Raw genomic sequence first — 27,128 nt, forward strand, 5'->3', positions numbered from 1 at the left:
CTGTTTAATTTTGACACAGATGGCTTCTTTGACCCCTCTTTCAAAGTAGCGGTCCTCTCTGTCCAAAATGTGGACTGCTGTCTTCAAAAGACTTTTGTCTTTTAAATGCAGATGGCTACAATGCAGTGAACCATTCTCTAAAAGAATGCAAATGACCAGTTGTCTGCAAGGAATATAATCCTTCCATTCCCCAGTCAAAGCTGAAGAAGCTTCTTGGATGAGAAGTGAAATGTCATCAAAGAAAAACAAGAAAGTTCAGTTGCCTCTTGAAAAAGCACCTTTGGGACAAGTAATAGAAAACTATTTCATGTAATTACTTTCAAATATTTTGCAATGAATAAGTCTACTATTTATTAATAATATTTCTATGTTGTCACATATTCCATGTAAAACTCTGAGAGAAGCTGGCTGAATACTGTATAAAGTACTTCCTTCTTCTAGGCACATTCTTCTCAGCGGGAGAAAATAAGATAAATTCTTTCAAGTAGTCATGCTAAAAACAGTGTGTTCAGGCTACCAGAATGCCTACCATCCATCCAGGTTACAATCCCCCACCATTCAAAAGATTTTTAGATCACATCCTTTTCAACAAGTATTTCATTAATGACCATATTCCATTTGTATTGTAGAAAATACAATGAAACTAATGTTTTATTTAAATATATTTCATTTAGATAAGAAGTACTTACAGATATTGGCTGAACTTGAGATTTATTTCAATCATTTGGGAGCTGATTTTTGGCCCAGAGACAATGAACTCATAATCCAATGACTTACTGTTCAGCATTGGGAATATACTGTGTATATAAGACTTCTAAGTATTTAGCATTCTGCACAATTAATCAATACAGACCAATCATGTATCAACATGGCTTCAATTTATTGATATATTGTATGTATGTATGTCTGCAAATGTATATTTTGTATGTTTTTGTTTTTCCCCTTTTATAATTTTATGTATTTTTCTTCTTTTTCTTCATTTTTTGTATTTGTTAATAACAATTGTTTAGGAAACAGATACATTATTTTCAGTCTTAAAATAATTCAAAAGTTTTCAGTAATATATTCCAATGAGTTATGATTCAATCAGTTATCCACCTAATTCCTTTAGCCCTTGATTTATGTCCATTCAGTGACCATTCCAAATTGTGATGGCACTGAACCAAGGAACCTACAAGCCATGTCCCAAATTAAAGTCATTGCAGAGACCTTGCAGTCATGTGTTCAAAATTCAGGCATTTGGAAGGCTACCACACTTACAACTGCAGGGGCACTTCATCTCCCACTACTAGTCTGTTTCCCTGATCTCTGCCCTTTTGGCCGTTGCCTCTCTGCATTCTGCTGTCCTAGCTGACCTTTGCCATCTTCTTGCTCCATCACTGACTCCCAACACCAGAAAGTCCCTTTGCATTGCACTGTTGGGTTGGGCTGGGCTGGGCATTGGCTTTGTTTTGCAACTGAATACCAGCCCAACCTAGCACAGCCCATTCTGGCCCAAGAGTAGGATTCAGAACAGCTTTCTAGTATGCTGCACTCTAGGGTTGCTTTTGGCTAATTTGCTTTCCCCACAGTTGAAAGCAGCCTAGGAATAGAATAGAATAGAATAGAATAGAATAGAATAGAATAGAATAGAATAGAATAGAATAGAATAGAATAGAATTTTTTATTGGCCAAGTGTGATTGGACACACAAGGAATTTGTCTTGGTGCGTATGCTCTCAGTGTACATAAAAAGAAAAGATACATTTGTCAAGAATCATAAGGTACAACACTTAATGATAGTCATAGGGTACAAATAAGCAGTCAGGAAACAATATCAATATAAATCGTAAGGATACAAGCAACAAAATTACAGTCATACAGTCATAAGTGGAAGGAGATGGGTGGTGGGAACAATGAGAAGATTAACAGTAGTGCAGACTTAGTAAATAGTTTGACAGTGTTGAGGGAATTATTTGTTTAGCAGAGTGATGGCATTCGGGAAAAAACTGTTCTTGTGTCTAGTTGTTCAGAACAGCCTTTCTGATGCATTGTAGTTCTAGGAGCGGTTTTGCCTTTTTTTTTTTAAGCTAAAGTCCAGCCTGGCCACACCAGGCATACATTGTCAACAGTGGGAGTAAGAAAATAGCGAAGATCACCTGGAGTGACAAGAGCACAAGGTGGCAGGGTTCTTGGAATGCAGGATGGTGTGATCGAGTGTGGCTGGAGTTGGACTAGAGAAGCTGTGGCTTTCCAAGATGTGGCAAACAGCCCCAGAGCTGTGCAGTTCTGGGACTCCTTGCCACACTGCAAGGCAAAGGTGCAGGGTGGCCAAGGAGCAGAGTGTGGGGGAGGATATAGTTAGTGGTGGGAGTTAGAGACACTTCCTTATCTTACTGTGGGGTGGAGCTGGAAGGGATAAAGCTGTCAGGTTTCGATACTATCTCTGGAATGGCTTTGCTTGGGGTGGATACTCAGTTAATGACCCATAATTCTAGGTTAACCATGGCAACTGGGATTGTTGGGATTCTGGTCACTAAGCAATATGGTCACGTGGCATCTTGCTTTATGACTACATCATTTAGTGATGGAAATTCTGGTCCCAATAGTGGTCATAAGTCAAGAACTACCTGTATATGGAAGCCTGTTATTAAAACTATTATTGTCACTCTAATGCAATAATATCATTGTTCCTTAATTGATACGAAAGAGCAAATTATGGTTTACAAAAACTAGGAGAGATGAAATTGACATATTCAGAGTACGAAGTAAGAGGAAATGTATGGTTTTCAAGTGGCAAACTAGTTTGTAGAACTGAATCATAAAGTGAAAAATTACTCTAATTAAGCTCTGCATGTGTGTGTGTGTGAATACGCATATGAAGTAACATTTACATTCTAGGCATTTTTAGTAACCAGAGAAAGAAAACAAAGGCTAGTAATTACATTTTATAATATATCAAAAACTAAATTACAATATACATAAAGACAATGGCTATGATCTATGAACTGCTGACAGTTCATACAGTAACCTCAGGAAAGACTTGTTTAAAATGTGAAAAAAACCTAGAAGATTTCTGGGTTTGGAGCAATTTTTTATGTATGATATATATTTCATTAGTCAATGTATATTAACACTATGTATATATTCATATAGCATTAATGTTCCATTTGTTTATATATAAAAGATACTTTATTTTAATATTGGACCTACAGGTACTCCTCGACTTATGACCATTCATTTAGTGACTGAAATTATAATGGCACTGAAAAAAGTGACTTAGAGTGACAAGTGTATAGAGTGTTATAACTATGAGAATAATGGTTATTACAAGGATGTACAAGATTATGTATATTTAAAAGAGACTATATTGTATAATTGTGAGAACAATGGTTATAATCAAGCTGTATAATACTATGTATTCTTAAAAGAGACTTGATACAGACAGTACACTGTCGTTGCAGAAATGGAAACGTGATGTATAATAAAAAATAAAAGAAAAAAGAAAGAAAGTGACTTTTGACTGTCTTCACACTTATGACTATCACAGTGTCCCTGAGGTCACATGTTCAAAATTTATGTAGGCGCTGCCATGTATTTATGATTGTTATAACATTCTGGGGTCATTTGATCACCATTTGCACCCTTCTCAGACAGCTTTTAACATGCAAAGTCAATTTGAGATTTAATTCATTGACATGCAAAGTCAATTGGAGAAGCTTACTTCATTTAATGACTGTGAAGATTTGCTTAATGACTATGTCATAAAATTGGGCATGAATCACTTAAAAACCATCTTACTCAGTGGCAGAAGTTCTAGTCCCAATTGTGGTCATAAGTCAAAGACTACTGTAATCATACAATTCAGATGATTCTTAAAAACAAAATAATAGCTTTTCTAGTATTTCCTCCTCTCTCCATATACACACGTCATAATTAAGATCTGAAATTAATAGTAGCTAGTTGTAGTACAGCGATATAAGTAAATAGCACTTGAAAAAAAATAGAATGTTATTTCTCTATAATTGTTAGAAGTCTGAAATTGTGACAATCAAAGTGACAATATGTTATTAAAAAAAACAAGTAAAATCATAGGAAAATATATGGACAACTCTAATTTTATTCCTACAGAATTTAAAATCTCCACATGCTACTGAATGTAAATTAATATAAATTTTTCATTTTTCAAATTTTTTTGCAATAAGAAGACAACTTGAGCATGAGGCTGTCTGAGAAACACATGAGATTAATATTAATCTTAAATGATATTCTTTTTATAAAAAATGAATTGTCCAAATCTAAAACCTGCTATGAATAGCATAGCTTTTTTACTTGATACTGATTACTCATAAATATTTTATCATCTTCCTAATGCACTGAGATAAACAAAACTGTGATTAACGCACCTCCATAATGCTTAGTCTAAGGATTTTATTTACAGCTTCAATTTACTGCCTATGCTCTGAATTAAAGCTTTTGGAGTTAATAAATATTCTAATAATTTTGGAAGATTCAATTGCTGAAGTTAAGAATAATCCTTCTATATATCTTTCTGTTTACAGCTGGGTTTTTTAGTGCTACAACACATATTGTCAAGAACATCAATAACAGAGGTGTCAAACTCGCGGCCTGTGGCCCGGATGAGTCACATGCTGACCCTGCTCCCACCCGGTTTAGTGAAGGGGAAAAAGTCCCGATACGTCACATGACGCCACCGTGATGACATGAGTTTGATACCCCTGATCTATAATATGACTCCAAAATGGCAGTCACTGTATGTGATAGTATAATGTATTTTTTGCAGCATTCAAACAGCATTTTTTAAAAAGTGTAAATATGAAAAATAAATTGCATGCTCATTGCTTCTGTCATTATTGTGAGATCTGTGATTGGGAAAGTTACCCAGGTACCCAGGTATAGTCTGCACTGTGAGTAGGGATAGCAAAATAACTTTTTTTGAATAGATAAAGATTAAGATTTGCCCTGTTCAGTCATTTCGGACTCTAGGGCAGGGGTCCTCAAACTTTTTAAACAGGGGGACATTTCACGGTCCCTCAGACCGTTGGGGGGCTGGACTGGGTGGGTGGGTGTGACTAGGTGATCATGTGGCTGGGTGGGCGTGGCTGGGTGGTCATGTGACTGGGTGGGTGTGGCTAGGTGGTCATATGACTGGGTGGCATGGCCAATTTAGCAGTCCATTAAATAATACACACAAATTAAACTTTAATTTGTTTTGCTCCTGGGCATGTTTTTGTTTGACTTTTCTTTTTACTAGATCATTTTAAAGTTGTTTACGAGTCTAGTGGTCCACTTCAGAAAACTCAAGTTTTGCAGCAATTCTTCTCAGCCCCAAGGAGGTTAAAATCAACATCTCTCTCTCTTTCTCTCTATCTCCCTCCCTCCCCCCCTCTCATCTGTCTCTCAGGAAAGTGTGCTAGAAGAGCAAATGGGAGTGGGGGAGAGAAACCTTGCTGAGTTCCATTCTATTCCTCTCTCTCTCTCTCTCTCTCTCTCTCTCTCTCATCTCTCTCTCATCTCTCTCTCAGGAAAGAAAAGTGTGCTAGAAGAGCAAATAAGGGTGGGGAAAAGAAACCTTGTTGAATTCTATTCCATTCCATTCCATTTGCATCACGGTGGTTTCAATCCACTTTTGGAATCTCTGGCCGCCCCGGAGCTTCCTCCACATGTGCAGAACGTACGCAACAGGCTCAGGCAAGGTCTCTGCACATCTGGCAGGCAGAATCGGACTGGGCATGCATTGCTTAGAGTGGATGTGGTGAGGAAACCCCAAGACGGGGGGCTCAGCAGCACCGATCTGCTGGCCAGCCAGCCCTTCCCACCTCCCTCTCCAGTGGGGGAGATGGCTGTCCTCCTTCAGAAATGGGCAACTGAGTGGGGGAAGGACAGGCAGCCAAGCAGAGGGGGGGGGAAGAAGACGGTAGTGGCCATTGCAGCCCCCACTCCCTAGCTTACTTGTGTCTCGCCAGCCCCGCTTTGCCAACAGGGGCATGAGCTCGCCTTCCTGGAATTTGGCTGCAACCCTCAGCTTGGAATGGAGATGCGACTGGGGGGTGGGGAGGTTGCAAGGCAGAAGGCTGCTTTCAGTCCAGGGAAGAAACCGCAGCCTCGGGGCTCTGTCTGAAGGAGCTACATTGGTCAGGCAGCACTCCAAAAGCGCTCTGGAGCTGCTGCCTCGCAGATCAGTGCGGGGCTCTGCTCTCCATGCTGAACAGCCCCTGTGAAGGAGGCACATAATCGGGGGTCTCTACCCCTGGCAGCTCCTGGGTGGCAACTTTGCTGCCGCTCGGCAGACCTGCGCAGCTCGAAGGAGGCAAAGTGGCCAACTAGAAAGGCCGAGTAGAGGTGGCAAATCATGCCTAGGCCTGGCAGGCAAAAAACAGCCATCATGAGTGGGGAAAGCCAGATCCCCATCAGAGCCCTGGCTGCCCAGACCAGGCAGAGATGGGAGGAGGCACACAATCCTGCTTGGATGTCCATAGCGTCGATGGGGATTGAGCTTTCCCCGCTCGCGTTGGCCGCCTTTTGCCTGCTGGGAATAGGCGTGCTTTTACCATCCTTTCTAGCTGGCCACTTTGCCTCAGCCTAATGGACTTGCGCGAACTCCACAGAGCTTTTGGGGCACTGCCCGAGCGACGCAGCTCCTTCAGACGGAGCCCCAAGGCTGCGGTCCCTTCCCTGGACTGAAGGCAGCCTTCTGCCTTGCAGCCACCACCACCCTGCCACATCTCCGTTCTGAGAGGAAGGTTGCAGCCAAATTCCGGGAAGGTGTGGCTCATGGGTAGCCAGGCTTCCTTCTGTGCGAGCAGGCAAGTTGGCAGGGTGCTACCCAAACCGGTGCCTGGGGCTCAAAGGCCCTCCTCCTCCAGCCTTGGGATGGGCACCTCTTCCTACCTCATCCCCTGCGATGCTTCAGGGAAGCCTGTCCCGGCACCATGTGTTTGGGTATGGTAGCGGATGGGGAAATGCCGTGCTTTCCCCTATTTCTTGCAGGGCCTGCTGGCAAAGCATCCCTGTCGTGCACCCACTGCTGCAGTCAGGCACGCGAGGGGAACATGCTTCACATGCAGGCCAAGGGCAAGACCCACAAGGGGGCCAAGGAAATGACCAGCGGTGACCTGATCTCCAACCACAAGCCAAAAGAGACGGGAATAAGTAGGCAGCAGCCGCCCCACACTCTCCTCACCTTGTCTTTGCCCGCAGTGGGAGCAGTAGCTGAAGGCAGAGGCACAAGGGAGAGGAATGCGGTCCCGCGGCCTGGATGCATCAGGCAACCACCTGCCCTGTTCTAGCCAATTGTAGTAAGGTGCAAATTGGCATGATGGGCTCAGTTACTGCTGAGAGCAGCCGCCTCCTCGCTTGCACCTTCTCATCCAAGCTGCCGGTGTTGCTCCGGTTCTTTCCGCCACAGCCGTGCAGACTTTTTCTTCCAATTCTAGCTATGCCTTGGCACTCGCAGCTGCGGGAGCCCAGAATTGCGGTTCCTCTCACTCCAACCAGCAGCCTCTGCTCACGTCAAGAAACCGGCAGCTGGGTGGGAGGAGGCCAAGTACGGGTGCAAAGTGATGCGCCATTTCCGCGCCAATCCGGCCGGTGGATGAGCGAGCAAGCGGCCCTCAGAGAAGAGTGTTGCACTAGGCGATGCATCCCCCAGTCACAGAATGGATGCGGAGCCCAAGGCAGAGGAGAGGGAGAGTGTGCAGCAGGCGCCCGGAGGCCCCACAGAAGCCAAGAGGCAGGCCCGAAAGGCAGCTGAGGCTCGCCGTCCACAGCCCCGCCCCCCGAGGTGGCCCTTCAGCCTAGCATAGTGGGTCCAGGGTGGATTTCCCTTCCCCGCTTTACCTTCCAGTTCCAGCCTGTGGGGCTTGCACTGCTCTGCTCACCACGGCTGCCTGCAAAAATAAGGCCTGTGCTTGGCCGAAGGGCGGGGGCGGCAGGTGGGTGAGGCAATGTGAGTGGGGCAGCCTCGTGTGCCGCCTGGGCCAGATTAATTGCTTTGGTGGGCCATATCTAGCCCGCAGGCTGTAGTTTGAGGATCCCTGCTCTAGGGGGTGGTGCTCATCTCCATTTCTTAGTCAAGGGAGCCAGCATTGTCTGAAGACATTTCCATGCTCATTTGGCCAGCATGACTATATTCCGAGGTACACAGAACGTTGTTACCTAATTAAAAACCTGTTGTATAATTATTTGTGACTATTTACATTTAATATCCTTTTAAACACATCAAGATACTCATCTTCATACCTTCAATTGTAAAATAAATTTAAAAATACCATGATTAGCTTTTTTACAAGATTAATCTATCCCTATCCATTAGAATGACTTTTTAATGGATAGGCATATTTGTATAGGCATATTTGCATTTGCAGTCATATTGCACTGTAACTTAAATGTACTTCTGACAAGCCAACTTTGTTTCAAAATGATAGAATTCCAGTTTTTTTAAAAAGAAAAGTATATAAATGTGTATATCTGTGCATAACGAATCTATACTGTATTTTATCAGAATCTATACAGAGGAACAGTTGATATATTTGAGCATGCAATATTTTAAAGTATGGCGTCACTTACATAGTATTTCTCCCAGTGTGTTTGCTAAGTAGGAAAAACATCCTTTCTTAAAATGAATTTAAGCATAACAAATCTAACAAAGCATATTTTATACATCTATAGTTTCTTAACCATCAACCATTCAAAAATAAACAATTGAAAACTTTTATATTGGTAACGAAGTAACAGAAATCTTTGGTTTAATTTCCCTTTTGGAAAAGGTGTTTCAAATAGTTTACAGTGAAATATTAATATTTAGATGTTATGAAATTATAGAGCTTTAAGATGTCGTTTTGAGTATATTTAAAATATAATTGCATTTCAATTTGTTTAAATTTGCTCCAGAGGAATGTCTTCAGTTTATTACGGCAGCTTTTGAAGTTGTACATAACTAGATTATGAGCTGCTTCTAATATTTCATATTATGATGTTTTCCTTAAAACTAATCTCTGGCTACTTAATTTTGTAATGCTCTATTTCTATATTACAAAATTTTGCTCCATCAAATAGGATTAATTTATTAAAATAGGATAAATTAAGATACAGGTAGTCCTCAACTAATGCCAGGTATTTATCGACCATTCAAAATTATGACCTGCTTTCAAAGTTATGATGGCTGCACACACACACACACCCCTCCCTCCGGCCCATGATTGCATTTTGGATGCTTGGCAATTTACTGCAATGATTTATAACTGCAAATCTGGGCTCAATTCTGTTCATAAGTCAAAGACTGTCTGTGCAGTGAATTCTTACTTCCTACAATAAAATAAATAACCGCACATTCATTGAATAAACAATAATATGGAATACCCCAAAATTGTAAATATTTTCAAAAGTTTAAATGTGACAAAAAATAGCACCAATAGCTCAGGTCAACTTTCCTAATCTACCTTCAGATATTTTGGCTACATCTTCCATAAACCTCTGGTTAAGAATAATGGCAGTTATAGTTCTAACATATTTGTTGGACACCCAATTAAGGAATGTTACTGATGGATTAGATGAATTTTTAACTAATTTATATTTGTATGAAATATTATTAGGAAAAACTGGCAGGAGACAAGTAACTACAACTATGTCAGCAAGACCAACTTTTACTGTATTTCTCATAACTATCTTTTCCACCTTCTTGTTTCTCCTATTAGGTTCTTCCTGCAACCTAAGAAAATTTTGCCTAGTAGATTCCTCTAATTCAATTTTTCCAAAACTGGGTCCTTCCAGGTGTCCTGTGCACATTTTCCATCAGTCCCACAGAGCAGCAGTCCCCACTGCTGGCTTTGCTGATTGGAGGGGTGGGGGGGAGAGTGGATGGTTCCATGAATGCAGTATGCAAGTATGCACAGTTCCATCTGTGCAAGCAACGGGCATGCACGCCCACTGCTTTCCCACTGCTTGTGCAAACTGAGTGGCTTGCCTGCCACTTCTGCAGCCCTGTTTCGCAGCCCTGAGGGTTGGAGACCCCTCCCATAAAGCATATAAATTTGGTTAGTCAAATAAGATGATGGGAGCTGTACTCTAATATTTTAGGAGCGGGTAAGCTACACAGAGAAGATATTTATAGAGCTAAGATTTGCTTTAGCCTGCAAACACAATACACTTTACATTTATATGGCATTTTTACTGTCATTATACATGCAAAAAGATATGTTTTTCCAAGCCACTTGGTAGTAGACATCGAAACTTGTATTGGATAGAGCTCTTTAGTCATTTTTCTAATATCACTGTTTGTATATATGTACTTGTGTGTGTATATATACACATGGACACTGTATAGTCAGCGTCCATAAATTAATCACAGTACATTTTATTAATTAATTTTTCTTTCAGAAAAATATTGTTATACTTAGGAATATTCAAAGGTCATCAAATGAGCAAGGAAGTGTTTAGAAGAAAATCAACTGGAATATTTAATGTAATTTATATAATAAATTATGGGGATCTGACTTTTAGTATACCCTGTATATGTGTATTCTTTTTATGATGGAATCTGTATCCTAAAAATAAATCCCAGTAAAATGAACCTCTTTCTGAGCACAAGCCTTATATTCCTTATCATTTCCAATATTCCTTCTTATTTCCAATATCCCAGAAAATATGCAAATTATATAATTAAAATGAATATATATGAATGCTTTTAAACTTGGTGCTTTAAAAGGGTTGTGACTAGAGTGCAATATCACATTTCCAAGAAAATTACTTGCATTTTTTCAATTTTTCTTTTGCTATTTCATTGAGAATCTGGTTTGTTGGGTCAAAATAATTTTAGTAGCACTAGTTAGCAGTGGTGGGTTCCTCCCGGTTCGGTCCGGTTCGACCGAGCCAGTAGCGGTGACGATATGACGTCACCGAACCGGTTCTCCCCCCCCCCTCCCACCCCCCCATGTTATTCTTACCTTTTATTTGGTCCCACCCCCAATCTATTGCTGCCTCCTGAGTCCCAGCTGATGACCAGAGGGAAAAAACTGTTTAAACTCTTGCCGGGGGGCTTCAAAGGGCCGTCCTACAGCTGATCAGTGTTAAAAGCAAACAAATTAGTCGGGTCGTAAGTGCGAGGACTGGTCATAAGTGCGAGGACTGACCAGCTAGCCATGCCCACCTAGTCACATGACCTCCAAGCCACACCCACAAAATAAGCCATGCCCACAGAACCGGTAGTAAAAAAATTTAGAACCCACCCCTGCTAGTTAGCATTTAGTAGCACTAGTTAGCACTAGTTAGCAATATATGATCACATTAAATACTCAGCTTTTTCACTGGATGCATTTACTATTTTGATTTGTTTTATTGTTCGTCAGTGTTAGCTCTGGCTCGTTAATCAATCTGAGCTTATTTTAATATTAAAAATCCTGTCATATCATTGCATCTTTTCAGCAAATCTTTTTATGAAGCAATCAGAATTCATTGTCCAGATTTTTTAAAAAAACGTATTTCAATTATCTTACCCAGATGTGTTTCAAGCTTGTTTTTAATTATTCCATGACCTAATTATCATTATTAGTTTTGCTTTATTTTAGATATTTATGTAATATTTAATGAACTGATGTAATGAATATGAAATAGCAACAATACAGTAGGTGGATAGAATTACTCCTTTGTTCCGTTATCTTTGTTGTAAAATTGGTGTGTGTGATCTAAGAGCACAGGCAGAAACAATTTTCCAGAAAGCAATAACATTCAGCCATGAGCAGGCAGTTAATTTTAAGACTGAGAAGAAAGCAAGTAATTCATTACCTCACATGAAGAAGATTGAGTGCGATAACTTGGCACAATCTTGAAGGTTATGCTGCCTCTCATTTCTCTCTGGAGAAAGTAAAAGTATTTGTTGTTTTGCAAAAACTCAAAACAAATAAATGGAGCACCCAAAACTATCTAATATTTTAACAAAATCATAAAGCCTGTGGATTTATTTCCGAAATTTAGTTTCCAGATATCAAAAGGAACCAAAATACACTAAAAAAAAAGTTCTGTATGAAACCAAGCTAAAGTACTTGTATAATAAGGTTAGTATTTTAGAGCATAGCATATCTGGTAGAAGCAAGCTGGTTTTTTGTTGCAGTTTTATCATGTTCCCTCTAATTTGTAGATATTTTAACAACAAAGACATTGAACCATTTTAAAATGTAGTTGTTAACTACATGATACTTATTAAACATACTATACGTAAGTCATTGGTAAAGTATAACCTTGCTAATGAAATGGCATAAACTAAAATATCCTAACAAATTACCTTTTTTAAACAGAAACAAAACTACCGAAGACTATTTTTTAAATTCACATAGCAATTCAACAATACTTGCTGAAAGCAATCCATTATTTCTTTTGTGGAAAAAAAAATAAATCAACCTGGATTCCAAGAATGGGATTATTTTATGGCAAATACATGCATGTAGGAAAAAGATAACAAGGATAATTAAATCAGACAAAAATGAAAGCTGCTTAACAGAATGTTCTGAAAATACTCTCCTTCTTGTCCTTGGTACGGTATTACAATGTGGAGTATATTCTAGAATGTTATAAATGAAAACAGAACTCCTGTTTTCAACAAAATGTGAAGACTAATCTATGTAAAAATTAAACTCAACAAATATAACCCAGATTCTACAATTGTTGAAATTGTAATTTAATTAAATAGTCGTGTTATTACTAAATATTTGTCAAACTTTACTTCTTAATGAACACTGATTGACTGTACTGACAGTCAATTATTATTTTTATTCCTCTTTTTAAAATATTATTTGGAGTTCATGTCAATTTAAAAGAAGAGAGAGGACCTGGTTCCTGGTTTATAAAAAAAAAGATATACAAAGGAAGAAGAATTGGAAAAAAAAAAGAAGCATCAATTTTCCAGAATATTTCTTTCCATAGGCTTAAATTTAGTTTAATTTGGACTAATATTCTGTTGGTATTGCTTTTGTGACTTTCTGCTGCTGATGGAATAAGAACGTGCTAAACATTAACTCCTTTGGGGGAAAATCTGGGCATATTGTTCACAGCCAAAAACAGTAATGGGTTCAAAGGAAATATTAAGGCTGTTTTTACCAAATTCCAGGTTAATGTTCATCCTGCTGATGAGAACATGGGGCTGCCCTTGAAGAGTATCCAGAAGCTTCAGCTGGTATAGAATGCCAGAATGCAGGCAGTTATGTGCACTTGAGCAATATTTTATACCTCTGCTTTGTGAGCTATATTGGTTGTCATTTTACTTCCGAATCCAATATAAGGTATTAGTTTTAACCTTTAAAGCCTTTCATGGAATGGGACTGGGCTATTTGAGGGACAGTCTCTCCCCAGTTATTTTAGCCTACCCATTAAATCAGGAAGAGAAGTCACGCTGTGGGTACCAAAAGCTACAGAGCTGTGGGTTTTAAGAGACAAGATTTCTTTGCCATGATGCTCACTTTATAGAACATTCCTCCCACCTCCACCCCAATTTTTTTTTTTTTTTTGGATTAGCTTCACCCATTCAACATTATGGAAGGCTCTCAAGACCAGACTATGTCATCAGGCCTGGCATTTCCAGGGAACTGGAGAAATGCTCAGATGGCTCCATTGATGAGATGCCATGTTTATTTTCCCTTTGCCTAGGGGTATATATATTTGCTTTTATGTTATTTATTTCTTAATGTAGGTTTTTACATTTTAAAATATATATCATTTTTATATTTGTGGTTTTTATCGAATTGTGTGATTTTGGTTAGAAAAGTGGTAATACAAATTAGATAAATAAATCAGCCAAAATGGGACTATGGGACAAAACTATGAACTAGTGACAGATTACTGCTAATACATCTCTAGAATACTGGTTTATCTTTTTATATAAATACTGCCAATATTAGGTTAATATTGCTGATTTTTTCAGAGGCATAAAATGGAGGCTTTTTAAAAAGTTATATCATAGGAGTTCTTTATTTTTAACTTGAGCATGAGTATGATACAAACCATCTTCATACATGGTCCATCCTGTTTTATTTGAAGAGTTACTGTATATACTCAAGTATAAGCCGAGTTTTTCAGCATATTTTTTATGCTGAAAAAAGCCCCCCTCGGTTTATACTCGAGTGAGGAAAAAAATGCCTTTTTTCCTGCAACCGTTTTGGCTCCCAGGGGCTGCAGGGAGGCTTGCTAAAAATAAAATGGGGCGTGGGGGTGTGTGCGGTGCCCCTCTCCCGCACCCCTTTTTTGCTCCCAGGGGCTGCAGGGAGGCTTGCTAAAGGTAAAATGGGGCGTGGGGGGGTGCGGCACCCCTCCCCCGCGCCCCTTTTTGGCTCCCAGGGCTGCAGGGAAGCTTGCCTAGCAAGACTCCCTGCAGCCCCCTGGAAGCAAAATTCTCTTGTGTAATTTTTTTATAGTGTAAAACCAGTCTATTATGTCTCAAAATAAAAGGGAAATCAAAAATCCAATTAGTGCCATATGAATTCTGGAATCCCCAAAGACCTTTCCCATTGTATTTATTAAACAAATTTATATAGCTACCCAACTCATATACAGTACTTTTAAAGTTATTGTTGATACCATATTGTTTTTGTTGATCCTCTTTTCCACTTACAGAGCTAGTTTATTTTTTTTCTTTGAAATCAATATTCAAAAACATTTAACCTACTGATGCCTCAGTTAATGTAATTTTATTGGTATCTATTTTTATTTTGAAATTTACCAGTAGCTGCTGCATTTCTCACCCAAGGCTTATACCCGAGTCAATAAGTTTTCCCAGTTTTTTGTGGTAAAATTAGGTGCCTCGGCTTATACTCGAGTATATATGGTAAATAAAACAGAAAATAAGAGGACCAAAGCTATGGAGAGTCTTACTATTTGAGAAAGGTTTTCAGAAAAACAAGCAATCTGAAAAAAACAAGATCCAAGCATTATTAATCAATACTAGAGGATATGCATAGCTGTATTTTGAATAATATTTTGAATTGCTGTGTTTCAGAGATTAAGTAGCCTTTAACTCATACTAAAAGTAAAATGAATCAGATAAAAACTTTTTACATGCTTACAAGCATTTTCTGAAGTTGTTCCACTGTTTGATTTGCCACACTAATTCCATTTATTTCCCGAATTTCATCCCCTACATGAAGTGTACCTACAGAAGCAGTAACACAAAATGGCACAATTACAAACTATTCTATTATTATCCCACATATCATTTTATATGCATAATTAAATATTGTAAACAATTAGAATTTCCTCAAACTATGTGGATAAGAAACTTAAAATACTAGAAGTCTAGCTACATAATCATGAACGTGTTCTGCTACATTCAATAGGAATACTTTCACTTAAGTTTGAATAAAATTATAGCTCTAAAACAGGGGTGTCAAACTCTATTTCATTGCGGGCCACATCAGCATGGTGGTTGTCTTTGGGGGGCTGGATCGGGTGGTCATGGCCAACTGGGCATGGCTCAGGTGTGTGTGCGGCCAGTTCGACATCGCTTGCATAGGCCAGGTGGTGTTGGGGAGGAAATTCGGGGGTCTACGGCGGGTGGGGAGGTGGGTGGGAGGCTTGTCCCACAGGATGAGATGAGGCGACGGAGAGGGCGGGGTGGGGATGCTGCTGCCACAAGGCAATGCAGGGGGTGGGGTGGCTGGTGCTGGTAATTGTTGGCTATTGCGCGCTCACCGCCCTTTGTGCGTGGGGCTGATGGTTTCCAGAAGCAACCGCAGCCTGCTACAACCCCTCAGCTGGCACACTTGGCGGCTCCGGAGCCTGCTCCACTGGGCTGGATGTCCAAGAAGCAAACGTGGCAGTTGCATCAGCAGAAGATGGGGGGAGGCATGTGATCCAGACCGCTGGATGCGCTTACTCCATCCCACTGTTTTTGCTTGTGGCTGGAGAGGTCGCTGCTGTTCATCTTCTTGGCCCCCTCATGAGTCTTGCCCTTGACCTATACATGGAGCGTGTTCTCCTCGTGCATCCAATGCACCTTGGCCCCACTGCGAGCTGTTGCTGCTGCCGCTCGGCAAACCTGCCGCTGCCACTCAGCAGACCTGCCTGGCCCGAAGGAGGTGAAGAGGCCAGCTAGAAAGCCTGAGTAGAGGGGGTACAGCACACCCAGGTCCAGCAGACAAAAGTTGATCACTGCGAGTGGGGAAAGTCAGATTCCCATTGGTGCCATGACTGTCCAGGTCCAGCAGAGACAGGGAGGAGGCACACGATTCTCGCTGGGCCTGGGCAGCCATGGCACCGATGTGGATCTGGCTTTCCCCACTAGCAGTGGCCAATTCTTGCCTGCTGGGCCTGGGCGTGCTCTACCACCTCTACTCGGGCTTTCTAGCTGGCTGCTTCACCTCCTTCAGGCTGGGCGGGCTTGGTGTTCTGGGTGGCGGCAACAGAACCCTAATGGACCTGCGCAAACTGCTGACGGCTTTGGTGGTGGCAGTGGTGCCGAGGTGCATCAGGTGTGCAAGGAGAACACGCTCCATGTGTAGGCCAAGGCCAAGACCCGCAAGAGGACTGAGATGACCAGCAGCAACCTTGTTGTGGCTCTGTTACCTGAGCCTGTGTCATCGGCAGGAGAGGACTCCGAGAGTGAAGGAGAGGAGTTGGCAAGGCCTCCCTCTCCAGGACCCTCCTCTCTGGCAATGCCTTCGAAGAGCAAGAGGTAGGGCCGGGGCCAAGCACGTCCACGCAGCCACAGATGGACAGTGATGAGGGTAATAAATTTTGGCTGGACCCACGCCAGCGTCGCAGAGATAAGCGCGTGCAACAGGAGAAAGGGCGTGCCCGAGATTAGGCTGAGTCACTGGACCACACCCCACAGGATATAAAAGGGAGCGTGGTGGCCAGTCAAACCTTGTGACGAACAAAGCTGAAAGCTTCCACACCATTGTGCATTGCCGGACTTTTGCTTTAAGACTTTGCTGGAAGTATCTCTGGATTTTATTTAATTCCGTAATTATTGAACTGCTTTCCTTTGATGTATTAGAAGTGGGGAGAAGTTATCTCTCCTCTTTGTAAATAATAAACTTTTGGCAGGCAGCCACTAGGTTGTTGCCAAGTTCCGTTATCATAAGGAAAAGGATTCTGCCGGCTGGTTTGGTCTTTAACTCCTGAACGTCTGTTGGTGTGTGTGCGTGGGGTTGGGGACAGAACAAACCTGCTCTCCATACGCAAGCAAAAGCAAATGGGATGGAGTAGGCAGGTTGATAGTGTCTGGCTGCAGCTGCCCTATCCCAACCTCACCTGGTCTCGGCCCACAGTGGTGGCAGTAGCCAGAGGCAGAGGCACAGGCTAGAGGCAAATAGTCGAGTCTGTTGGACGTGGTCTAGCCATGTGGGATGGAGAAGGCGTGTCTGGTGGTCTGCATCATATGCCTCTCCCCCACTCTGCTTCTGGTGGCGTTGCGGTGCCTGCTTCTTGGAGAGCCAGCCCAGTGGTTGCAGCGGGCTGCAGAGCCAAAGCTGCCGGACACCTCCCCCCGCGCACACACAAGCACATGTGCAGGTCTGGGAGAAGTGAGTGAAGAGCCACACAGAGGCAACAATGGGGGAGGGATCAAAATGGGAAGCCTCTGTCCGGAGCCTCTGGCAGATTAAAAAAAAAAAACCTGCAGAGCAGCAGCTTCTCTTTTTTGTCCACTCTCCTCCATGTCTGATGTCGAGCGGGCAGTTCTGCTTCTACTCCTCCCCCCCGCAATGCCAGAAGCCGCAAGCCACCACTGCTCACCTTCTGCGGCCCCTCCACAGCACCTGCGATCGCGTATCACCCATTGCACCTGGCAGGCAGAAACCCCATGGGCCTAAAGGTCACATTTCGTCTCCTTGCCATCTCCTTCCTTCCTCCGTGGTTCAGGAACAAAGGCAGGGGGAGAGATTGGCAGCGTGGCTTTCCCACGCGGGGGCAGGATGGTCCCAGTGAAAGGCTGGCGAGCGGGGTGCTGAACTGCAACCTGATGGTGGCCATCTGGGCTGGACTGCGGCCAGCATTATATCCATGGCACTGCCTTGCCCTTGGCCCCTGGGAGTGAGCATAGGAGGTGGCAAGCGTGCAAGGGCTGGCATCTTGGGTGAAAGGGAAGCACTCAGAATGCATTTCCCAGGGACGCCAGTTGCCTTGTGCTCACTGCCTCCTATGTGACCATCTAGGGAGCAGGGCTGAGGCGCCGCCACAGATCTAATGCTGGCTGTGGTCTGGTCCAGATGTCTGCCATCAGGTTGCAGATCACTGCCCGGTTGGCCTGTGTCAGCCGAGGCGCCGCAGACCAGTCCTTCATTTTTTTTTCAGGAGGGCCCTGCAGGCCAGATCTAACCAGCTCATGAGTCGTATCTGACCCATAGGCCTTGAGTTTGACACCTCTGCTCTAAAAGGAACCCACTGTTTTAACATGGAAAAGCAAGTACAGCAAATAGAGATGAGAACAGATATCTCTTATTTATTTATAAGTTTATCATCTTTTATAGACAAATACTATTTTCCAAAATGGCTCACATCTATAATATTACAAAGACAGTTTCAGCTGTTGTATGTATTTTTTTGTGTGTGTGTATCTTGATATTATCAGAAAAAAGTGGTAATATTTAAGAGGTTTTATTTCTTGACCAACAGATTTTGTTAGTAATAATTGATATTATGTAGATATTAGGAAAAAGGCAAATAACTTCTTATCTAGGCAATAAGTTGCAAAGAATTGATGAATCATGAACAAGGTATACTGAGAATAAAGCAAGAAAGAGAATACAGACTCCATAAGACATTGTTAACAAATGAAAGATCAGGAAGAAAGATGGGTGATTTCTTTCCAAAGGAACATTAACTCAGGAATATCTACACATAGCAGTAGTGGGTTTCAAATCCCGTTGCTACTGGTTCGCTCATGGGTGTGTGCACGTGATGCTTCTGCGCATGCGCAGAGACGTCCAGGAGGGTGGGCAGAGCCTCCCGCCACCGCTACCGGTTCACCCAATCCGGGACGAACCAGTAGCAACCCACCACTGACTCATAGTATGATAATGTTTTAATATTTTGTTAGCAGATGTTTATTTCCTCTTTTTAAGAGTAATGTACAGTATGGTTGGAAAGAAAGTAAAGCACTGAAAATATAATTAACAAAGTAAGAAAATATACTGTATGAAATCAAATTGTAGCAATTGGAAAACATGGATATTTCTGAAATAAAGAAAACTTCAGCATCTTAGGAAAAATGTGATTATTACTTCAAAATTTAAAAGGTTAAAGAAATAATATCAGTTTAGATTATATAGTGGTTACACCTATTCTGGGAGATGTCAACTTTATATAAGCCCTGTGATTTTGAGATTTTCCTGGATCTTGTAAATTAAAGATCATGCTTTGTGTATGAAGGAATATATTAAAAATAGGACAGTATTTGTCAATGGAACTTTTTGGAAAATGAAACCCTAACAAAATATTTTAACCATTTAACCATTATATTTGTAAATTGATTAAAATGTTAACTATGTGGGATAATTTCCAGTTCAATGTGAAATAACATAGATTATAGTATAACATAAACAAATTGCTGTTTTTAATTAAGACTTTGAAAACCTTTACTGAATAGAACAGAAATTGAGAGTTTATGGCATAAAGTGGTCATGGTGGTCCCATTGGTTATCAGAACACTGGATACCATACCAAAAAAATCTTGGTACCCACTTACTACTTAAAAAATCTATGCATTGACAAAATGTCTATATATCAATCACAACAGGTCGCAATGCTTGAATTTGCACGTATACTACGCTAATACATTATGATATCCTAGGTTCTTTGGGAATTTAATGTATATGAAGGCCAACACCAGCTAAAGAACTGGCACCTGTGATTTCATATTGTTTTGTGTATATAATAATAATAATAAATTATATTTGTCAATGTTAATGGTGCAAATAATTATTATACAGATAGCCACTGAGCTTTTTCAATTGTGGTATAAATTGATGCACCAGTAATCTCTTGATTGCTTTCCGTAAAATATGTTCCTCAAAAGCATATCTAAATTAGTTGAGAATATTCCAAATGTATAAAAGTTGATGTTCAAAATTTCTTGTGTTCCTTCTTTTCTACAAACTTGGTAATCATAAAATCATCAACTAAAGAGTGGATTTTAATAAATATACTCTAATGGTGGATAGCATCATTTCCTCTCTAGTATTCTATCTTTTTAAAGTTGTCCCATCAAATATTGGAGCAGAATTGTTCCAAATTGCCCAGAAGATAGGTTCAGGAGCAAATGAGTTTAAATTATAAGGAAGTAGATTTTAGTTGAACATTCAAAATTAATGCTTAATGAAAAAGTTGTTCAGCAATGGAAAAGACCTCAATTAAGATACATATCATAAATGATCCCAACAAACAAACATAGAGAGATTTTTAAAGGCAAATATTGTCACATAATATTTTATTTATTTATTTTAGTAGGTCTACTCAATGTTCATATTTTCATTTAGTCTTGGCCACTATTCTGGAGTTAAGAAAACACTGGCTTTGAGGATACAAGATTCCCATGTCTATTCTCATAATAAACCCATACATTTCTTGGAAAATGAATTACTTGCACCCTTCAGGCCAGGTAACTAGTGATCTATATACTTTAGATGATATTGACAATCTGTCCATTTTAGCAAAACATTATTCAATTTTCTTTGCTTGTTGAACTATTGATACATGACTTGAGTAATACCAGTAACAAGACTCAGTGATGCAAAATATTATATTATAGACAATATATGATTTTTGACACTAAATATTCTAATGTCATTTAGATTCCATGTCTGAAAATTTAGATAGTATCATATAAAATCTGTGTTGTTCACTAACTTTTATATTTACGTTACCTTGCCTGTGAATCATTCCTCCGTGCATAATTCTTGCTACAATGCAATGATTCAGTTCATTCATTTTTAAAGTGATTCCCTAAAAGAGATAAATTAATTTAGATAATGACAATAAGATTTTTCAGGCATTGATCCAGCTCAAGCATTTTAACATTTATGGAAGTAATCAGAGCTGTCTCAATTTACCACCACTATATCTATTAACATTTTGTTTCAATTTACAAAAGCACTGTCCAGAAATCATATGCATACTTCTTTTATCATACCCCAAAGAAATATTTTATTACCTTATTTGCTCTTTAATAAATAACATTGTGAACTGTTGTACAGAAATGTTTTAAAAAGCTGTAAGTGCTTCCAGAGAAGTTATTCAAACAGTAAGTGGCTAATGAATTAGAACATGCATCATCTTTTGAGAATGTGCAGGAGAGAAAAATTTGTTGATGGAGGAAACACTGTTTAGGAGACGGCGGATACAATACACAGGATACTGAGAAGAAAGTCTAAATTTCAAAATTAAAATTATTTATTCATATAGTTTGTATATTATTTCAACCTAACTGAATCAACCCTTTTCTGATATAATCTATACTTTTTTATATTTTTGGTACAGGCTTTTCTCTGGATTTTTAAAACTTAATGATCCTTTCATTTGCCCAAGATAAATTGATAGTATTACAAAAGATAAATTGTAAATTTGATATATGACTGGATATATCTTACTCATGCTTATAAAATTAAATAACAAAATTTATCTATTTACCATTGGTTCATCTGTGTTTTTTTGGAACTGAACCAATCGCACTCTTGTGACATTCTCCATGTCCATGTCTCCATTTATGCTTTCTGGAGAATCTCCATTTAAATATGGAGATGTGGGAGGTGGAGTAACTCTTAATGCTTCATCACTGTAAACTTCATGTGCCACTACATCATGAGTTTGGAGTAAGGCCTACACAAAGATATAATTTTCATATTTCGTTATCTTTTGTATTTTATTTAATGCAAAAAAGCTTAAATTATAAAGAGTTGAAAAACTTCAAGCTATTCAACCATAGTTCAACCCAAACAGCATATGCTATATGACGTTCAGTTTTCCTAATAATAATAACAGTACACTAATATCTCAATTATATATGTGACAGGCATTTATATACTACTACTCATGCAATCCTAGTCTACTAAAGAAAAGATACACAAAAAGGAACTGTGTCCTTGAACAAAAAAATGCTGATTCTCTGAAAGTCCTTTATTGTATTGCGTTTCATTGTGTGTTAAAAAGGTCTCCATAAATATGTAAAAGAATCCTTTCTTCCAAATTTATTCCTCTCCTATTTTTAGAGCATTCTTTGCTTCTGAAAGGTAACAATTCAAAAGGAAAGTATGCTTTTCACAGTATCTAAAATTACAATGTCTAAAATCATAATGTCCACTATGCAGAAGATAGCATGTTCATATTTATTTCTGGTAAAATTTCATCAAACCTATTTTCAGTATTCAATTCAATTAAAATTTTAGTATTTTCAATACTTAGAGTATTCATTTTACTATTCATATAAATGTTTCAGGAGTTAATGTAATTTCTAATTTTAGATTATTAATTGCAAAAATTTTCCATGTCATATACAGTCATGCAAAAAAAGTTCTCCATTTATGATTCTTCGGAAATATTTACAATCAAAATTGTGAACTTAACATAATATGTTGTTGATTTAGTAAAATTAGCATAAACAAATTGACATGAGTCAGAATCAATACAAAAAGGACCTGTTTTCGTCTCTGTGAAGGAAAACAAGGCAAGCTTTATTTTTCTAAAATTAAAGTTGAACATATTGATAAAATAAAACTGTCAGGCTAGAATCAAAGTCATGTTACTCTTATTAGACTAAAGTATCAGAAAGTGAGTTCACTGAGTGAGAGTAGGCTATTTTGAAAGCATTGACTAACTATGGGGCAAAATAATTTAGATAAGAATTGACATTGCTGTGTAATGGAATACTGTAAGACTGTGTCATTACACTGAAATCATTAAAGGATAAACTGTCCTGTCCCTATGATATTCTTAACTAAGATTTTATTTCTAATAAAATTTAGAATCCATAACTGGATTACAGGTTGAGCCATCTAAAATACCTGTGGAAATTCCAGTAAAAGAAAGGCCTGGCTAATGTCAATAATTGTTATCTTTTTGGATAACATTTTTATTTTAACATACTGTCATATTTGATTTATACATTACTTTATTGTTATAGGATTCTGAAGGATGCATATAAATGTTTTAAATAATTTAAAAAACCTATATTTATAATGCATTTTCTATACCCATAATTAATATATTGTTGTTTCTATCCATTGCAATCAATGGGAAATATCCATGCCAAAGATATTAGCTTCCTTAAGTCCAATTCAGTGTTGAGCATTGGGACAGAAATAATTTAAATATATGAACGTTCAAAATTCATTCATTGAAATTCAATGAAAGGCTGTATATATTTCTGAGTAATTATCCCCTTTCCCACTTTCAGATAATATTTTTTTTCATGAATCTATTTTCTATGGGAAATATTAAAAAATGATATCGTAACAATCAGTTACCATGAAATGAGGTTGAGTTAAAATACGTTTAAGTTCTTTTGCATCACTATTTTCTTGGTAACATGAAATTTCTTCCAATACCTGTAATGCATAAGAGTAGATATATGAATAAAGTTCAGTAACAAATAAAATCATATTTTTGAGTCATGAATTCCAAAGTAAAAAGTTTGAAAGAAGTGATTTATTTTCACTTCCCAGATTGGCTTATGCTGCAAGGAAGACTTTGATAAGCTAGTAAAGACAAAGCTACATCCATAGGAATAAATACAGTGTATATAAACCAAAAAATAGGGCATGCAAGTTGAGGCAGTTGCAATTTCATTCACTGATGATTGCAAAGAAGAGGTGAGTACAGGGCAGTAATACATGGTAGATAAAAAAATAATCTATGGGTAGGTAGCTGAGGCAAAAAGGGAATAAAATTTGGAAGGGCAAATTAGCTATAAGAGGAAAAAACTCAGGAAATGATAGAAATGTAAAGGAGGGAGGTGGTTGTTTTTTTGGGTTATCCATTGTATCTTCACTTGTGAGACTATTGTTACTTTGCAAGAAGTGACAAGAAGTAAGCAAACAATGTAAGAAACTGAGGTGGGAATGATTAAAAATTATTCTTCTGAGTCAATACTGATTCCTGGAAACTGTCTACATTAGTCCCTGCAGTTTTCTGGGCAAGGCTATAGTCTTTTCTAGTGTTGAAAGTAAATATTAACCAGTTGCCAAGCATTCAAATTTTGATTATGTGATCATGGGGATGCTGCAATGGTTGTATGAAAAATGGTCATGAATCACTTTTTTATGTGATGTAACTCTGAATGGTCATTAAATGATCTATTGCAAGTCAAGGACTACCTGTAACAAGAGACTATGGGTACAGTGAAATGGATGGTTAGAAATGTATGTAAAGAATCTTGAAACATTAGACATGAGTATTTGTTTATCTCTTCAATTTGTTTCCTGTCTTTTACCTAGAAGATACTCAAGACAGATAAAAACAATGTTTTAAAAACAATGACATAGAAAAATGTTAAATATAATGAAACAATGAAACTGTTAAACGATTTAATCTTAAAAATTTTGGCTAAATAGTTTTTTTTTACTATTCTAAAAGAAAAAAAAATAGAGGCTTACTGCAACTACTGAGGGGCCGTGCAAATACACAAACACATATACATGCATACATTTCATTTACAGATTTAAACTATTATTAAATTTATTAGATTATTAAATTTAAACTCTTTTTAAAATTACCTCTTTGGCTCTCTGTACAGCATCACTTGGAGGATTTCTGATTTGTGGTGAAGATTTTGTATTAATTTTGTCATAGAGCTGTAACAAAAAAGCTCAACATAATATGAATATATTAAAAACAAATTTGCCAGCTTGTTTTATAAAAGATCTCTGAAAATTTCACTTAAAAACATCAACACCTGTTGTGCTGTAAATCTAATTTTCTATAGATAATTGTAGAAAATGTAACCATTTCATTTTTTCCCGGCATTTATCAACTTCTTGCCTGTTTATGATGCTTCATATAAAGACACATCAGAAATAAGCAATGTTACTTAATCATATTTTCTTGCTAGTAGCAAAGAGGAGATTTACTGTAAATGCATTTCTTAGTATTTCTATGGAGGAATATTTCAATATACCCAACTTCTTCAGACATAGTTTAAAGAAATAAACTCGCCATGCCAGTAATGACCTAACCCTCACCTATAAAAGTTGTACTAGGGTGACACTTAAATAACAGATATTAATGTACAGTGTGCCTATCAACACTGTGGAGGTGCTGTGACTAGTTGCCACATATCAGGTTCTGAATCACATAGAAACCAATGTATATGCAGTCACTATGAAGGCCTGTGTACTACAAAGTACTTATTTATGATTTTATTTTATTTACTCTGGTTTATATACAACCCAGAGTTACTGAATGGTTTATAAATGCCATACAATGGTATTTAGTTTACCATATAAATTAAAATTATAACAGTAAAAAAACAAGAACAAAATATATCTACTACCCAACCATCTCCTTCATAACATCGTAACTAATGAGACCATGAAGACCAGAGGTGTAACTTAAGATGTGATTCCCAAATGAAGTACAAAAAATTTTCAAAATTTAAAACTTAACAGCAAGGGCCCAATCTATATATCCAGAGGAGAGAGATATTGCCAAAAGGGCATGACCATGGGGGCTCTAAGGATTCTCTTGGCTGTGGAACCATCAACAAGCTTGCGGTCACTTGTTATGTAATTTTCATTGGGAGCAGATGGTCCCATATATATGAAGGCCCTAATCCATTTAGGACTTTAAAGATGACTACTGGAATCTTGAATTGTAAAACATTCAATATAGCTTCTATAATAGTAATGTTACATAGGTGGACAGAGGCATGTCTATAACTAGTTCTTGAGTTACTCTGGCCTCCAGTTAATGCATACATCCAATTTAAAATTGTGATTTATAGAAACACCTAAAATATTCTAAGTAATAATCTAATATGTGTTTATTTTTAAGATTTTGCACTATTTTAAGCAGGATACTTATGAAATTATTGTCAAAGTACATCTGCAGGCATCTTGTATTTATGCTACTTATGTGAAAAAATATTTGTAAAGCTTGCTCCGTCTCAGTTTCAGGGAATTACTGAAGAGATTATACTGAAGGGAATCATTTTCTGTCTCATCTGCAGCACCAAACATACTGCTAAGTTCTGCCCTAAGTTCTATTAGTTTGGTTTGATAATTCTTATTTGCTTTATTTTTTGATTATAGCTAAAATTAAACAATCTTTTTAAAAGAGAAAAAATACTTACATCTAGTAATGTATGAAGATGCTGATCTTGAAAAACACTATGCAGAAAGTCTAAGTCTTTTTCACTGCAATCTGTAAGTGCATGAATTTCTTCTAGGCTGTCTAACACCTGTGAAACTGCTCCTATTATTAAACACAGGGAGAAAGAAAAAAGAAAACTAATCATCATAAATTGATCATATTTCACTGTATCCACTGAGTAAAATATGAACATTAATAAAGCAATATTCTTTTCAATGAGGAAAATATTTGAAAAGGAATGTGTGAAATGAATTTAAATTTAGCTTTTAAAGGAAAAAAAGGACAAAGTTTAGTGCCTACCATCTGTAGAATGGATGACCTTGAATATATAGCTGATCTTAAAGAAAGAATTCAACAACCATTCTGAAAATATCAGCTTAGTTCAGACAGACAGGAGGGATTTAGGAAGAAACTAAGATTGCCCTACCTTGATTCTCTTTAGTATAAGAGAATAGAATCTGTCAGACTTTCAAGATTCTATTATTATATCCCATAATAATAAAGCAGAGTTGGTACTTTTGCAATGTCTGTTTTCTGATTCAAAGGTCTGACATAATATTTTGAACCTGATTGTATCCTTTTGAATAAAAATGCTATAAAATGATACAGAAAATTAACAGTATCATGAACATATCATATTTAATCATTTTGCAAAGCAAAACAAAAGAATTCCCTTGAAAAATTTTCAGAAGAGAATTCTTAATTTATAAATCCCAGTTATGGAAACAGGAGCTAGAAACTGACCTAGAAAACTAATGTGACTTTGCAAGCAATTTCATGCTGCATGACTGTATAATAAGCCTACTAATGCTGATTAAATCAATTTGGAAGTTCCAGATAGTAAAA

At 38.4% G+C, this 27,128-nt stretch overlaps 1 protein-coding gene across 4 annotated transcripts in view; it reads right to left on the minus strand.

Moving 5' to 3' along the window:
- The window catches only part of CASK (calcium/calmodulin dependent serine protein kinase), a 293,839-nt gene that overhangs the window by 76,947 nt on the left and 189,764 nt on the right, over positions 1–27,128 (minus strand). For all 4 annotated transcript variants that reach the window (XM_070944234.1, XM_070944233.1, XM_070944232.1 and 1 more), the window contains exons 11-17: positions 26,263–26,384; positions 24,689–24,766; positions 23,441–23,521; positions 21,609–21,797; positions 20,846–20,924; positions 15,047–15,132; positions 11,781–11,849 (exon numbers count right to left, since the gene is read on the minus strand). In XM_070944234.1, coding sequence (XP_070800335.1) covers positions 11,781–11,849; positions 15,047–15,132; positions 20,846–20,924; positions 21,609–21,797; positions 23,441–23,521; positions 24,689–24,766; positions 26,263–26,384 — 704 coding nt within the window. The remainder of the gene's footprint in view (positions 1–11,780; positions 11,850–15,046; positions 15,133–20,845; positions 20,925–21,608; positions 21,798–23,440; positions 23,522–24,688; positions 24,767–26,262; positions 26,385–27,128) is intronic.

Source organism: Pituophis catenifer, unplaced genomic scaffold (assembly GCF_029215685.1).
Source record: "Pituophis catenifer annectens isolate HBS135680 unplaced genomic scaffold, rPitCat1.0.hap2 SCAF_4, whole genome shotgun sequence".
Taxonomy (NCBI): domain Eukaryota; kingdom Metazoa; phylum Chordata; class Lepidosauria; order Squamata; family Colubridae; genus Pituophis; species Pituophis catenifer.